This window comes from Oncorhynchus mykiss, chromosome 3 (assembly GCF_013265735.2).
Source record: "Oncorhynchus mykiss isolate Arlee chromosome 3, USDA_OmykA_1.1, whole genome shotgun sequence".
Lineage (NCBI taxonomy): Eukaryota > Metazoa > Chordata > Actinopteri > Salmoniformes > Salmonidae > Oncorhynchus > Oncorhynchus mykiss.
This window is the reverse complement of record NC_048567.1, coordinates 25,632,426-25,647,032: the sequence shown is the minus strand read 5'-3', so window position 1 is coordinate 25,647,032 and position 14,607 is coordinate 25,632,426. Positions and strand designations below refer to the sequence as shown.

Genomic DNA, 14,607 nt, shown 5'->3' with positions numbered 1-14,607 from the left:
ATCTTTGACATAGAAGTGGAGGCTTTCTCCTTCAGGAAACCTACTGAAGAAATACTAAGAGAGCTCATTTTCTATAACCTGTAGGTAGGTAGGACTGGGGTCTGAACGGATAGTTCAGAGCTTATGCTCTTTTCTATAACCTGTAGGTAGGTAGGACTGGGGTCTGAATGGATAGTTCAGAGCTTCTGCTCTGTCTATAACCTGTAGGTAGGTAGGACTGGGGTCTGAACGGATAGTTCAGAGCTTATGCTCTTTTCTATAACCTGTAGGTAGGTAGGACTGGGGTCTGAATGGATAGTTCAGAGCTTCTGCTCTGTCTATAACTTGTAGGTAGGTAGGACTGGGGTCTGAATGGATAGTTCAGAGCTTCTGCTCTGTCTATAACTTGTAGGTAGGTAGGACTGGGGTCTGAATGGATAGTTCAGAGCTTCTGCTCTGTCTATAACTTGTAGGGAACACAACAATGTTGTATACTTGGCATGTAGGAGAAGAATGGGCAGGGTATATGCAAATGAAATACTTTAGTATATACTATGGTTAAAGTGTAGTGTTTCTGTGGACTGTAGTGTTTTTGCAGACATTACTGTAGGTTTCTACTGTGTACTACAACATTCTATAGTAAGTACTACACAGGATCGAGGGATACTACAGTGTGAAGTATAGTATTCTACAGTATACTTACTACAGTTTACTATAGAATTCTATAGTAAGTGCTGTAGTATTCTATAGTAAACTGTAGTATTTGTTCATGTGCGTCTCTCTCTCTCTCTCTCCTGGCTCTTTCCCAGACAGGCTTTGAAAAGCCGGGGAGTCTGCCTGTTGATCAGATAGCCATATAACTAATGGAAAGCGTCATGAAAGTGACAGCCAGATTAATGAAGTAGCCCAGGCTGCACTTGCATGTGGTGCAGTGGTGCTCCTACGGGCTGCATCGCTGCTTTAACCGCTATTCATGGTGACAAATAATACACCATCCCGCCACTGACACCTGCGAGTCAAGGTTAAAAACACATTCGCCCAGCCACCACAGCCACTGCCAGTGAAAGAGAGAGAGAGAGAGAGAGAATGACCAAGAGAGGAGGGAGAGAAGGAGAGGCTGCCGTTTCAGATATGGAATAAACGTCTTTACTGGAAGTGGGCTCGGGGGTTGGGCGAGACAGAATGGGAATTCAGGATTAATTGAAAACATCTGTGCGGCGCGAGATGGCCGCCATAGCTGAGCCTGAGGGGATAGGAGGAGAGGAATCACAACACTTCAGAACATTGATTTCTTTTTGGGTCTTAAGGAGACAGTTATGATGTCACTAACTGCTGGGCTGGCTATCTCGGGGTGTGTGTGGACAGACATCACTCTAATCAGGACTGTCTCATTTGTAGTCGATAGCTGTGGCCAGGCTTTGGAGTGGTCAATGCTGCTGTCTGACCTTCAGAGGCATTACAGTGAACCAATCAAAGTGATTGTGTGAAAACAGAGCCAAGGGCGGTGGAGGTTAAGTGGGTGGATGCTGACACACACACACACACACACACACACACACACACACACACACACACACACACACACACACACACACACATATATATATATATATATATATATATATATATATATATATATATATATATATATATATATATATATACAGGCGAACCATTGTTGTGCATCACAAAAGATAGTTGATATTTATGGGTAACAGCGACCAGCCGTCTCTGTGTGGCCGGTGGCTGTCCCTTGTACATGGTGTTGTGTTGTGGTGTGTTGTGTTGTGTTGTGGTGTTTTGTGTTGTGTTGTGGTGTGTTGTGATGTGGTGTGTTGTGTTGTGTTGTGTTGTGGTGTGTTGTGCCTGAGGAGCCACCAGAAAGAGACAGAGAAGAGCAGTGGCGCTCACACCAACAGCACAGCACTGATATCAGCCCAGCTCCAGGAGTCAGATTACAGACAGTGAGAGAGAGAGAAATAGAGAGGGAGAGAGAGCATGGAGAGAGAGATGGAGAGAGAGGTAGAGAGAGATGGAGAGAGATGGAGTGAGAGGTAAAGAGAGCATGAAAGAGAGGTAGAGAGAGATGTAGAGAGAGGTCGAGAGAGATGGAGAGAGATGGAGTGAGAGGTAAAGAGAGCATGAGAGAGAGGTAGAGAGAGATGGAGAGAGATGGAGTGAGAGGTAAAGAGAGCATGAGAGAGAGAGAGATGGAGAGAGATGAAGTGAGAGCATGAGAGAGAGCATGAGAGAGAGAGATGGAGAGAGATGGAGTGAGAGGTAGAGAGAGATGGAGAGAGAGAGAGATGGAGTGAGAGGGAGAGAGAGCATGAGAGAGATGTAGAGAGAGATGGAGAGAGAGGTAGATAGAGAGAGAGGTAGAGAGAGATGGAGAGAGGTAGAGAGAGATGGAGAGAGAGGTAGAGAGAGATGGAGAGAGAGGTAGAGAGAGATGGAGAGAGAGGTAGAGAGAGATGGAGAGAGAGGTAGCGAGAGATTGAGTGAGAGAGGTAGAGAGAGCATGAGAGAGAGGTAGAGAGAGCATGGCGAGAGAGGTAGAGAGAGCATGAGAAAGATGTAGAGAGAGCATGAGAGAGAGGTAGAGAGAGCATGATGAGAGAGGTAGAGAGAGCATGAGAGAGAGGTAGAGAGAGCATGAGAGAGGTAGAGAGAGCATGGCGAGAGAAGTAGAGAGAGCATGAGAGAGAGGTAGAGAGAGCATGAGAGAGAGCATTAGAGAGAGCATGAGAGAGAGGTAAAGAGAGCATGAGAGAGATGTAGAGAGAGCATGAGAGAGAGGTAGAGAGAGCATGGCGAGAGAGGTAAAGAGAGCATGAGAGAGATGTAGAGAGAGCATGAGAGAGAGGTAGAGAGAGCATGGCGAGAGAGGTAGAGAGAGCATGAGAGAGCGGTAGAGAGAGCATGGAGAGAGAGGTAGAGAGAGCATGGCGAGAGAGGTAGGAGAGGCAGATTAAAAGCGAGTAACAAGGGAAGAATAAAGGGAGTAAGAAAACAGACAGAGAAAGAGAGAACAGAGGAAGATAGGTAGTTAAAGAAAGAAGTAAAGAATGAAAGATATTCAAAGGAGAGAAAAAGGGAAAGGGAAAGGGGGAAGGGAGGGAAAGATATATAGAAAGTGTGAGGCGACGGGGAGAGTTTTACACATTTAACAAAGAAGAGACGGACAGAGAAGAAACCCAGAGAGAGAGAGAGAGAGAGAGAGAGGAGCAAAAGATCAGAAGAGAAGCTGTAGCTGGAAAATGTAGATTGACACCTTGGAGAGAAGAGAAGCACGCAGAGGGACCAGCACTCAAGTAGAGTAGAGAGGAGAGTGTACAGGAGGAGGGGAGGAGAAAAGAGGGGAGGAGAGACCGGCAGAACCAGCAAGGAGGGAGGGAGAGAGAGAGAAGTGTGTGGAGAGAGAGAGTGTGGTGTGTGGAGAGAAAGAGAGAGAGAGAAGTGTGTGGAGAGAGAGAGAGAACAGTGTGTAGAGAGAGCAGTGTGTCGAGAGAGAGGGAGCAAGAGAGAGTGGGAGAGAGCAAAGTGTGTAGAGAGAGAGAGAGAGAGAGAGCGAGAGAGAGACAGAGAGAGAGAGAGAGAGAGAGAGACGTGTGTGGAGAGAAAGAGAGAGAGAGCAGTGTGTAGAGAGAAAGAGAGTGAGAGACGAAGGAGGGGGACACAGACCACTGTTAAAGGAGGGTGCCGGCTGTGAACGGTAACGGCTGCAGACAAGACACGCAGACAGAGAGACGGACTCCAGCGCTGCACACACACACACAAACACGCGTAAAGAGTGTGTGAGACATGCCCAGGCTGCTGCCCATGGACACACACACACACAACCTGGCAGGGCATCCGAGAGGACATACAGACCCCTATGTCTAAGGAGTCATGGAGAGCAGCATGTTTTTCGGTGAGTTGATGTGTGTGCGTGTGTTTGTGTGTTTGTGTGGTATTAGCAGTACATACATCATCGTCAGAGATGGAGCGGATGGTTTGGTTAACGTAAAAGGAAGGAAAGTGTGAGGTTCACATAAGCCCTAGGCACTATGTCTATCCCCCCTAGCCATTATCCATCCTGCCAGACTAGATCCATGTGTGGGGTTGAAAGTCCAAGGTTCGGATTTCATCTCACATGTTTTATAGAGTCTCTCCGATGTGTTTATAGCGAAGGAATTCAAAGAAGGACAAAATTAGCTCACTGTCGGCTTTGAGAGCCACTTGATATGCTGTGTAGAATAGTTTGAGAAATGAAAGATTTTGACTTGTTCCATTAGATTTGTGTTTGATGAGAGGCTTAGACAGACTTAAAGCAGGAGTGCTTTCCTTTCAAGTGCTCTTCACATCGCTGGCTTACATTCTCACGTTAATTACACAGATTCTTCCGCAGCAAAGCTTCGGAAAAGGGCCCTGTCTTTTTTGTGGGATTAAAATCATCTCAAATTACACTGCAGCCTTATAGAGTGAGATTCTGACATTATACGGTGTTCATTATAGATCATGCTCATGACAAGACTTGTAATGCATTATAACTGCATTATAATGCATTACACCTGCAGGCTTTAAGTAAAGTGTCACAGAGAGTTTTTGTTTTGGAGCCAGGTGACATTGTGAGTAGACTGTGTCCTTTAGGAAAGAGGTTATGATGTAGGATGCGTGTCAGGTGTGATATACTAGCTCTCAAGACCTGTGACTGTTGGTTGCCTGGCAGGTGTTCATGTATTAGCTCTCAAAAACCTGTGACTGTTGGTTGCCTGGCAGGTGTTCATGTATTAGCTCTCAGAGACCTGTGACTGTTGGTTGCCTGGCAGGTGTTCATGTATTAGCTCTCAGAGACCTGTGACTGTTGGTTGCCTGGCAGGTGTTCATGTATTAGCTCTCAGAGACCTGTGACTGTTGGTTGCCTGGCAGGTGTTCATGTATTAGCTCTCAGAGACCTGTGACTGTTGGTTGCCTGGCAGGTGTTCATGTATTAGCTCTCAGAGACCTGTGACTGTTGGTTGCCTGGCAGATGTTCATGTATTAGCTCTCAGAGACCTGTGACTGTTGGTTGCCTGGCAGGTGTTCATGTATTAGCTCTCAGGGACCTGTGACTGTTGGTTGCCTGGCAGGTGTTCATGTATTAGCTCTCAGAGACCTGTGACTGTTGGTTGCCTGGCAGGTGTCCATGTATTAGCTCTCAGAGACCTGTGACTGTTGGTTGCCTGGCAGGTGTCCATGTATTAGCTCTCAGAGACCTGTGACTGTTGGTTGCCTGGCAGGTGTCCATGTATTAGCTCTCAGAGACCTGTGACTGTTGGTTGCCTGGCAGGTGTCCATGTATTAGCTCTCAGGGACCTGTGACTGTTGGTTGCCTGGCAGGTGTCCATGTATTAGCTCTCAGAGACCTGTGACTGTTGGTTGCCTGGCAGATGTTCATGTATTAGCTCTCAGAGACCTGTGACTGTTGGTTGCCTGGCAGGTGTTCATGTATTAGCTCTCAGAGACCTGTGACTGTTGGTTGCCTGGCAGATGTTCATGTATTAGCTCTCAGGGACCTGTGACTGTTGGTTGCCTGGCAGGTGTTCATGTATTAGCTCTCAGGGACCTGTGACTGTTGGTTGCCTGGCAGGTGTTCATGTATTAGCTCTCAGAGACCTGTGACTGTTGGTTGCCTGGCAGGTGTTCATGTATTAGCTCTCAGAGACCTGTGACTGTTGGTTGCCTGGCAGATGTCCATGTATTAGCTCTCAGAGACCTGTGACTGTTGGTTGCCTGGCAGATGTTCATGTATTAGCTCTCAGAGACCTGTGACTGTTGGTTGCCTGGCAGATGTTCATGTATTAGCTCTCAGAGACCTGTGACTGTTGGTTGCCTGGCAGATGTTCATGTATTAGCTCTCAGAGACCTGTGACTGTTGGTTGCCTGGCAGATGTTCATGTATTAGCTCTCAGAGACCTGTGACTGTTGGTTGCCTGGCAGGTGTTCATGTATTAGCTCTCAGGGACCTGTGACTGTTGGTTGCCTGGCAGATGTTCATCCACAGGACTATTTTTGTTGTTGTATTTTATTCAGATCTGTTGCTGAAAGCAGCAGCTACTCTTGCTGGGGTCCACACAAAACATGAAACCTGACATATAACAGAATATCAATAGAAAAGAATAGCTCAAGAACTGAGCTACACACTTTGATAAGGAAAAGAATAGACCCAAAGAAAGGTCCTACTGGCAGTTACACACATTATTGACAGTTACCCACATTACTGACAGTTACCCACATTACTGACAGTTACACACATTACTGACAGTTACCCACATTACTGACAGTTACACACATTACTGACAGTTACCCACATTACTGACAGTTACCCACATTACTGACAGTTACACACATTACTGACAGTTACCCACATTACTGACAGTTACACACATTACTGACAGTTACACACATTACTGACAGTTACCCACATTACTGACAGTTACACACATTACTGACAGTTACCCACATTACTGACAGTTACCCACATTACTGACAGTTACACACATTACTGACAGGTACCCACATTACTCGCAGTTACCCACATTACTGACAGTTACCCACATTACTGACAGTTACACACATTACTGACAGTTACACACATTACTGACAGGTACACACATTACTGACAGGTACACACATTACTGACAGGTACCCACATTACTCGCAGTTACCCACATTACTGACAGTTACACACACATCAGTAACATATACATATGCCTAAAAGCCTAAGTGTTGTGCGTGTTGTTTTATTTGCTTGCTTGAATAATTTGATTGAAGGGAGTTTATGGCTCTATGTAATACTGTGTGTTGCCTTGAATTCATTCTGGATTTGGGGACTGTGAAGAGACCCCTGGTGGCATGTCTGGAGGGGTAAGTATTTCCGTCAGATCTGTATGTAAGTTGATTATACTGACCATTTGGAATTTTCTACACAATAATATTTCACAAAAACAAGAATTGATGCAGTCAATCTCTTCTGTACTGATATGAATACTGTTGACATTAGCCCTCTGTGTACATTGAAGGGCAAGGAGTGTTGATGTAGTGGGGACGTGACTGGTCTGGTGTCTTTGGTTTGTGGAGTCACCTTCCTGGTTCTGGCTCAGCCTCATGACTCATCAGCTTTAGCCAACACACAGACCCACCTGGTGACGGGTAGCCCTAGTGATGATAAGGTGGTGAAACTCTATTTTGTCACTTTTGTCAAATGTACGAGAAGTGCATTGTGAATAAAATAATGGGATTATTTTGTTTTTGTACCAATGTCTAATGCCGTCATCGCATAATGGAGGAAATGGGAGGAAGGAATCTTGTTAGGTTTTGGTTGTGGAGAACGTGCGTTTCTTAAGCATTTGTGGATGAAGATATTAATATAGTTTGCATAATATGTTAGACTCTAAACAAGCTAAATTAGCTTGTTGTGTCAGTGATAGAATACTTGGAGTTTGTGGTTTTCCTCAAAGACGTTTTCGCTTTTAAAACTTTTTAAAATACGCATTTTGAATAATATAAATTCTCATGTCACATAGTACTTCTACAAATTCCTATGAATTTGATCCCTTACAATTTCCGATGGGGAAAAAAAGAAACAAAAATCAAGGGGGAAAATACCCCTGTCCCCTACACAAATAACCCTCCTCATGAACCAAATGGATGAAGAAGGCCAGAGGAAGGACAGTAACTCAGCAGGAGTAATGTGTGAGCTGTAATCATACGAGGGATTAGTGTTGAATTGGACGTATCTGGTGTGTCTGGTCTGGCGGTTGGAGTTTAAGAGCACGTCAACGTCTCATTGGTTAACCTCAGATTACAGAGCACAGGGGAAGTAATTGTTGGATCAAACTGTGAGACAGCTGTGTTTATTAGAGGTTACACCGCGACAGTCATGACAACAGAGTGGGTTACGCTGGGAGGGTGGGGTTCTGGTGTTAGCCAGGCTACTCAAGTCTGAGCCCGGAGCTAAATGCGGAGAGCATAGTGAAATGGATACAAACATGTAGCCTAGGGGTACATTGGCATAAATCTGTTTTCTAACTGATCAATCTTCAAATGTTATTGATTAATAAGAGATTTTTATGTTTCTACGTGCTTTGTTGTTTTTGTAAATGGGGTGAAACCACTGTAACCACTGCATCTTAATTACAGTGATTGATCCTGAGTGTCATTTTAGGGTCATGGAATACAGTCATACAGCCCATGAGAACACAATGCTGTGAAACACATCTGAATAGACATCACGGGATATGAATGTTTTTCACACGCAGTTGAACTCATATTTCCCAATAATTGGATTTATATTTGCTCCGTGAAATAGTAGACTGTTGCTTCGTAGATTCTATATTCCATGACAGCAGTTTTATGGCTGTGTGGAATCTCGGGCCAATTGGACAGATCTTATCGGAGAGCAGTCGGGATCAAGACCAGGAGAGGCGGAGGTGGGAGAGAGCAGTGGAAGACGATTAATTATTCACGTTAGTCTGTGTCCTTCAGACATCTTAACTCTCACTCGACACACTGCCGCAGGATTTTAGTCCCAGATAAAGACATTTTTAAGAGGGCCGATGTGCAAGGCGCCCACACGCACAGACATGCATGAAAAGACGCGTGACGCACAAGACATTGACAGGTACACATTAAACAAACTTACGAGGACACGTTTACATGCATTTACGAGCAGCACACGTCTATTTTACATGTGTTTCAAAAAACACCCTTGCACACTCCCCATAGGAGAACCCTTTGGTTCCAGGTAGCAAATAATTTTGGGGTTAAATGTAGGACCCTTTTCAGAAAGAGTTCTACCTGGAATCAAAAAGGGTTCTACCTGGAACCAAAAAGGGTTCTCCAATGATGACAGCTGTAGAACCCTTTTTTCTAAAAGTGCACTATCCACAGCTAGAGAGTCTCATACCTAGAGACAGGACTTACTCAAGTCTACAAGCTCCACTCTTAATACTACAATGAGCCATGAGCCAATTTAACGTTCAGGTCAGGGACTTGAAACACTAGCCTTACACGAGGCAATGTTAAAAGATGGAACGTCTCCTTGTGTGTTCGTGCATGTTGGGAGATCAGTGTTGCTTTGTTATCCTTCGGAACGAAGGAAAATGTGAAAATGAACGCATGAGATTAAAGAGTCTTGTCTCAGTACTCCATCCTGAAATGGGGAAATTGTTTTTTGAGTTACTGCACTCTGTTAGCGGAGACTAAAAGATTGGCTAAAATATTGACCTACAGTTGAATTCGGAGGTTTTACATACAGCTTACCCAAATACATTTGAACTCAGTTTTTCACAATTCCTGACATTTAAGCCTAGTAAAAATTCCATGTCTTAGGTCAGTAGGATCACCACTTTATTTTAAGAATGTGAAATTTCAGAATATTAGTAGAGAGAATGATTTCTTTCAGCTTTTATTTCTTTCAACACATTCCCAGTTGGTCAGAAGTTTACATACAATTAATTAGTATTTGGTAGCATTGCCTTTAAATTGCTTAACTTGGGTCAAACGTTTTGGGTAGCCTTCCATAAGCTTCCCACAATAAGGTGTATGGTGTAAATGAGTCAGGTTTGTAGGCCTCCTTGCTCACACATGCTTTTTCAGTTCTACCCACAAATGTTCTATAGGATTGAGGTCAGACTTTGTGATGGCCACTCCAATACCTTGACATTGTTGTCCTTAAGCCATTTTGCTACAACTTTGGAAGTATGCTTGGGGTCATTGTCCATTTGGAAGACCAATTTGCGACCAAGCTTTAACTTCCTGACTGATGTCTTGAGATGTTGCTTCAATATATCCACATAATTTTCCTCGCTCATGATCTATTTTGTGAAGTACACCAGTCCCTCCTGCAGCAAAGCGCCCCACAACACCCCCATGCTTCACGGTTGGGATGGTGTTGTTCGCCTTGCAAGCCTCCCCCTTTTTCCTCCAAACATAATGATGGTCATTATGGCCAAACAGTTCTATTTTTGTTTCATCAGACCAGAGGACATTTATCCAAAAAGTACGATCATTTGTCCCCATGTGCAGTTGCAAACTGTAGTCTGGCTTTTTTATGGCAGTTTTGGAGCAGTGGCTTCTTCCTTGCTGAGCGGCCTTTCAGGTTATGTTGATATATGACTCGTTTTACTGTGGATATAGAAACTTTTGTACCTGTTTCCTCCAGCATCTTCACAAGGTTCTTTGCTGTTGTCCTGAGATAGATTTGCCCTTTTCGCACCAAAGTAAGATAAACTCTAGAAGACAGAATGCGTCTCCTTCCTGAGCGGTATGATGGCTGCGTGGTTCCATGGTGTTTATACTTGCGTACTATTGTTTGTACAGATGAACATGGTACCTTCAGTCGTTTGGAAATTGCTCCCAAGGATGAACCAGACTTGTGGAGGTCTACAATGTTTTTTTCTGAGTTCTTGGCTGATTTATTTTTATTTTCCCATGATGTCAAGCAAAGAGGCACTTCTTTTGAAGGTAGGCCTTGAAATACATCTACAGGTACACCTCCAATTGACTCAAATGATGTGAATTAGCCTACCAGAAGCTTCTAACGCCCAACATCTGGAATTTTCCAAGCTGTTTAAAGGCACAGTCAACTTCACAGTAAACTTCTGACCCACTGGAATTGTGATACAGTGAATTATAAGTGAAATAATCTGTCTGTAAACAATTGTTGGAAAAATTACTTGATTCAAGCACAAAGAAGATGTCCTAACTGACTTCCCAAAACTCTAGTTTGTTAACAAGAAATTTGTGGAGTGGTTGAAAAACGAGTTTTAATGACTCCAACCTAAGTGTATGTAAACTTCCGACTTCAACTGTATGTATTTTGTTCGCTTTTTGTCATTCAGTAGAGCTGAGATGCTGGACTCCTATGTGCATTCTGGTAAGTGCAAACATGTACTGTATAACAATTCCATCACAACCAGATACATTCCCTCTTTTTTTCTATGGACACGTTTATATTTGAAAAACCACCCAATGGATACTGTAGCTCACTCCTCACTCCTCAACCAGAGTACAGTTCTGGTTGTTTGAATTGGCTGTTTTGACTGCACGTTACATTTCTGGTCGGCAATCTGGCTTGTCGGCAGCGTGTTTCCAGGGTGACGTCAGGCAACATGTCAGTGGAGGATCCTGCAGGGATGATGGCTGCAGAAGGACATGCTTTGTTAAAGGAGAACTGGGACGCGTCTCCGCATGAGCATCGGCATTTGCTGCTTTCCAACAGATGGCAGCGCTCCTCTGAGCGGAGGGAAAAAAATACGTTTGGTTTCCCTCCCTCTCTCTCTCCCTCTTTCTTTTTTACAACTGCTTCTTTTTATTCAGCCTTACCATCGCCTGGGGACTTGATGTGGCAAACATAGTTTTTATTTGCCTCAAACCGGTGTTTTGATATGGTATCTGCGCTTTTAGTCATGCTGGCTCCGAGTTCGTCATGTTGTTAAATGTGCTGTGTTAAAAGTCATCCCTGGTTCTAATTAATGGGTACGGAATGGCTTTCTTTAATTCCTAATGTTTTGGAAAGCTGCTATCTAATCCTCCGGTGTTGAAGAAAGGCTCTGCTGGTTGTAATTGTTGGCTTATAAAGCCCGCTCTGGCTTGTTTTATGTAGATGACAATACAATTATTTACATCGGTTTTTCCAGGGAGTTTTGCACCCCTTGCTATTGAATCTTCTTAGTTATGGATCTGTCTGGCATGGTTCACTCATTTCACATTTGTAATTTAGAGGATGGTTTCAGCATTAGGACATTAGGACTATGCAGAAATCTCTCCACTATTTCCTGGTTGCTAAAATTCAAAAAGTTTGCCTAATTTCAGTTTATCTGACAAACAAGGAACTATAGTGGAGAGAAGTATTGTACCATCTTAACCGCTGTGAAATATAGTTTCAATACCCCAAAATATAGTATTTTCATCTGTTTGAAGCTGGTGTACAAAACTGAAGTAGAAGATGCAAAAACAAATCTTAGAAATCATAGAAATAGCACACAGAACATATCTGCCGCTTTTTAGGCTTGGTTTCAATAAGAATGACAGATTTATAACATACACTTCTATGTGAATTTGGTCGGGTCACCCAAAAAGTTACACATATTGATTGCAGCTTTAAACAGTGCTTATGAGAAGGATTATTATATAGTCAAATAGAACTGGGTACCACTGACATGGCATTCCCATGATCCAATTAACATCATACTGTATTTGTCTCTGTAGGCTATGTCTCAATTGTCTCAATTTATCTACAACTTGTTCAGACTCAGTCTGGAGGTCTTGTTTTCATTAGCAGAGAGGTCATCATAGTCAGGGAAGGCAGAACAATATCAGATTTTTTAAACCTTTATATAACTAGCCAAGTCAGTTAAGAACAAATTCTTATTTAAAATGACGGCTTACCCCAGCCAAACCCCTGACAACTGTGCAGCACCCTGTGGGACTCCCAATTACGGCCAGATGTGATACAGCCTGGATTCGAACCAGGGACAGTAGTGACGCCTCTTGCACTAAGATGCAGTGCCTTAGACCGCTGGGCCAAAATACACTCGGAAGCCCCCCAGATACAAGTGCCCTCATATTTCATCTTATTTGAATCTGAATTTTTTGGGTGGTTTGGTCTATGAGACGTTTTACAGTTTGCTCATCATATCATAATCCTTTTTAACCGAGAACCACCACAGCACAGACCATCTAACATGGCATATTCTCTTTCTTCTCCTCTACAGGTAATGCATGTCAAAATGGCCTCCTGCCGACGCTGATACGTCCTGCTCTGCCCACCATCCAGCAGTCTCTGGGCATGAAGCAGTTCCAGCTCCCGTTTCCCCTGGATACGGCCTCAGCAGTCAGCCTTTTCCCCGGCTTCGGCACGGTAAGTCCCGGGTCATGTGATAAGGGTCAGCTCAGGGCATTACAATCCTGGTTAGGTCTGGCTAAGGTCATAAAGTATGGTATCTGATATCGTTGGTGTAATGGTTTCGATTTAGTATGATGACAGTCATGTCAGAGGGCATGTGATTTGTCTGTTGAAGTGTGAGCCACTTTCAAACATTTGACCATACATTTCCAATACTTTCAGCTGCTGATGTAAACAATGATTTAGGACAGTCGTAAATGTGTGCACTAAACCAGAGCAGGCAGTCAACCGGGGTCATTTAAAAGAATATATTGGGATTGGGACTAGTTAAATACGTTGCATGTGAACAGACTTCCCACATATCCAATGTGCACTTATTGTAGAAGTTGACTGTATTCTCTTGCACTGTTTTCTTTGTACGCAGATATAAATGATAGGCAAATACTGTATGTGGCCTCATCAGGTTTGAATTCAGCAAATGTGACAGATAAAAAGTCTACGGCTTGAGCTTTTTGCCTTTGAATTACAGGGGATAGCTCAATTTAAAGCCTGCTTCAAACAGAACCATAAATATGGAGCACAGCTGCAGGAAAACAGAGGAGACAAGTGGGGACATCATCACGGAACAAGGCTTGGATAGTCCAGTTGAAAGCCAGATAGTATCAGGAATGGATTTCAAGAGAAAGTTCAAGTCTTGCCTCCATTCCTCTTCTCACCTTCTAATCTGCATTTAACAGACCTTTCGGCAAATAATGAGTTCACTTTCCGTGATTTGGGAAGCCTCCAAATCACGGGAAGCTGATACTGGATTAACATGGGGTAATTACCTCTCCCATACGCTATTTTCTCTCTCTCTCCATCTCTCTCTCTCACATGCTCTCTCTCTCTCTCTCTCTCCTTTCTCTGTGCCCTTGACGTTTAATCACTGGCAGAATGAATAAGGTGATTGTAAAAGCTAGCTTTGGAACGATCAACAGTGCTATAAAAGTGTTTATGCGCGAGTTATTGTTCCATGTTTGGTTATGCTGCTTACACTTGCGTATCATTGTATTGGTTTGGTTTCAGGGACATAACAAAGTGGTGATGTCTGTTTCTTGCATGTGGGATGGAGCTCTTTTTTTATGTGTGTGTGTCCATTTGAAAGGATCCATGGTTAGTTGTGTGTGAAGAGGTTTCACAGCAGATTTAATTTGAGTTCAAATCGTGACGTTTCAACCGTCAATGCCCTTCATCAGAAAGAAGGGATCAATTCCATCAAATGATTGATGAAGTGGGTCAATAACATGTGTGGTAATCCTGCGTTATTTTCCAGTGTAGATACAGAGGCATTAGGTATTATTAAATGTACTATACAAGGTTTAGCTAAAGCTTCTTACCATTATGAGCTATTGGAAAGGTCGCTGTTCTATCAGATATGAGGTCAGTTTTGCTAATGCGCCTCTAAGGCACAATAAACATTTATGCACTCTGATTCGCAATATACAAAATAATTATATAGACTACGATGATGACTACAGTTTTCCGTTAATCTACTCCGGTGTAATAAAGTGTCAGAGTTCTGGCGTGATATTCAGCAGACACGTTTCCCACCTTCTTTCCAGAGCCGGGGAGTCACTTGCATGACCACACCTGCATCTGATGAGATAGATTCCAAGTCTCCTTGCAGCTCTCAGCCAATGATGTTTTGTAATACAGAATGTGACTGGATATGTCTTGCCAGAAAGGATAGCAGGGAACTTTTCTCAATGTTTTGTTGT

At 43.5% G+C, this 14,607-nt stretch overlaps 1 protein-coding gene across 2 annotated transcripts in view; it reads left to right on the top strand.

The window, feature by feature from the left end:
• Positions 1 to 3,534: 3,534 nt before the first annotated feature.
• Positions 3,535 to 14,607, top strand: part of LOC110515569 (zinc finger protein 385D) — a 46,795-nt gene continuing 35,722 nt past the window's right edge. The window contains exons 1-2 of one of the 2 annotated variants that reach the window (XM_036973300.1): positions 3,535 to 3,892; positions 12,720 to 12,865. In XM_036973300.1, the coding sequence (XP_036829195.1) occupies positions 3,871 to 3,892; positions 12,720 to 12,865 (168 nt within the window). In that variant the 5' untranslated portion in view covers positions 3,535 to 3,870. Of the gene's footprint in view, positions 3,893 to 11,140; positions 11,482 to 12,719; positions 12,866 to 14,607 lie in introns of those variants that run through there. The other variant, XM_036973309.1, reaches the window with a different exon arrangement.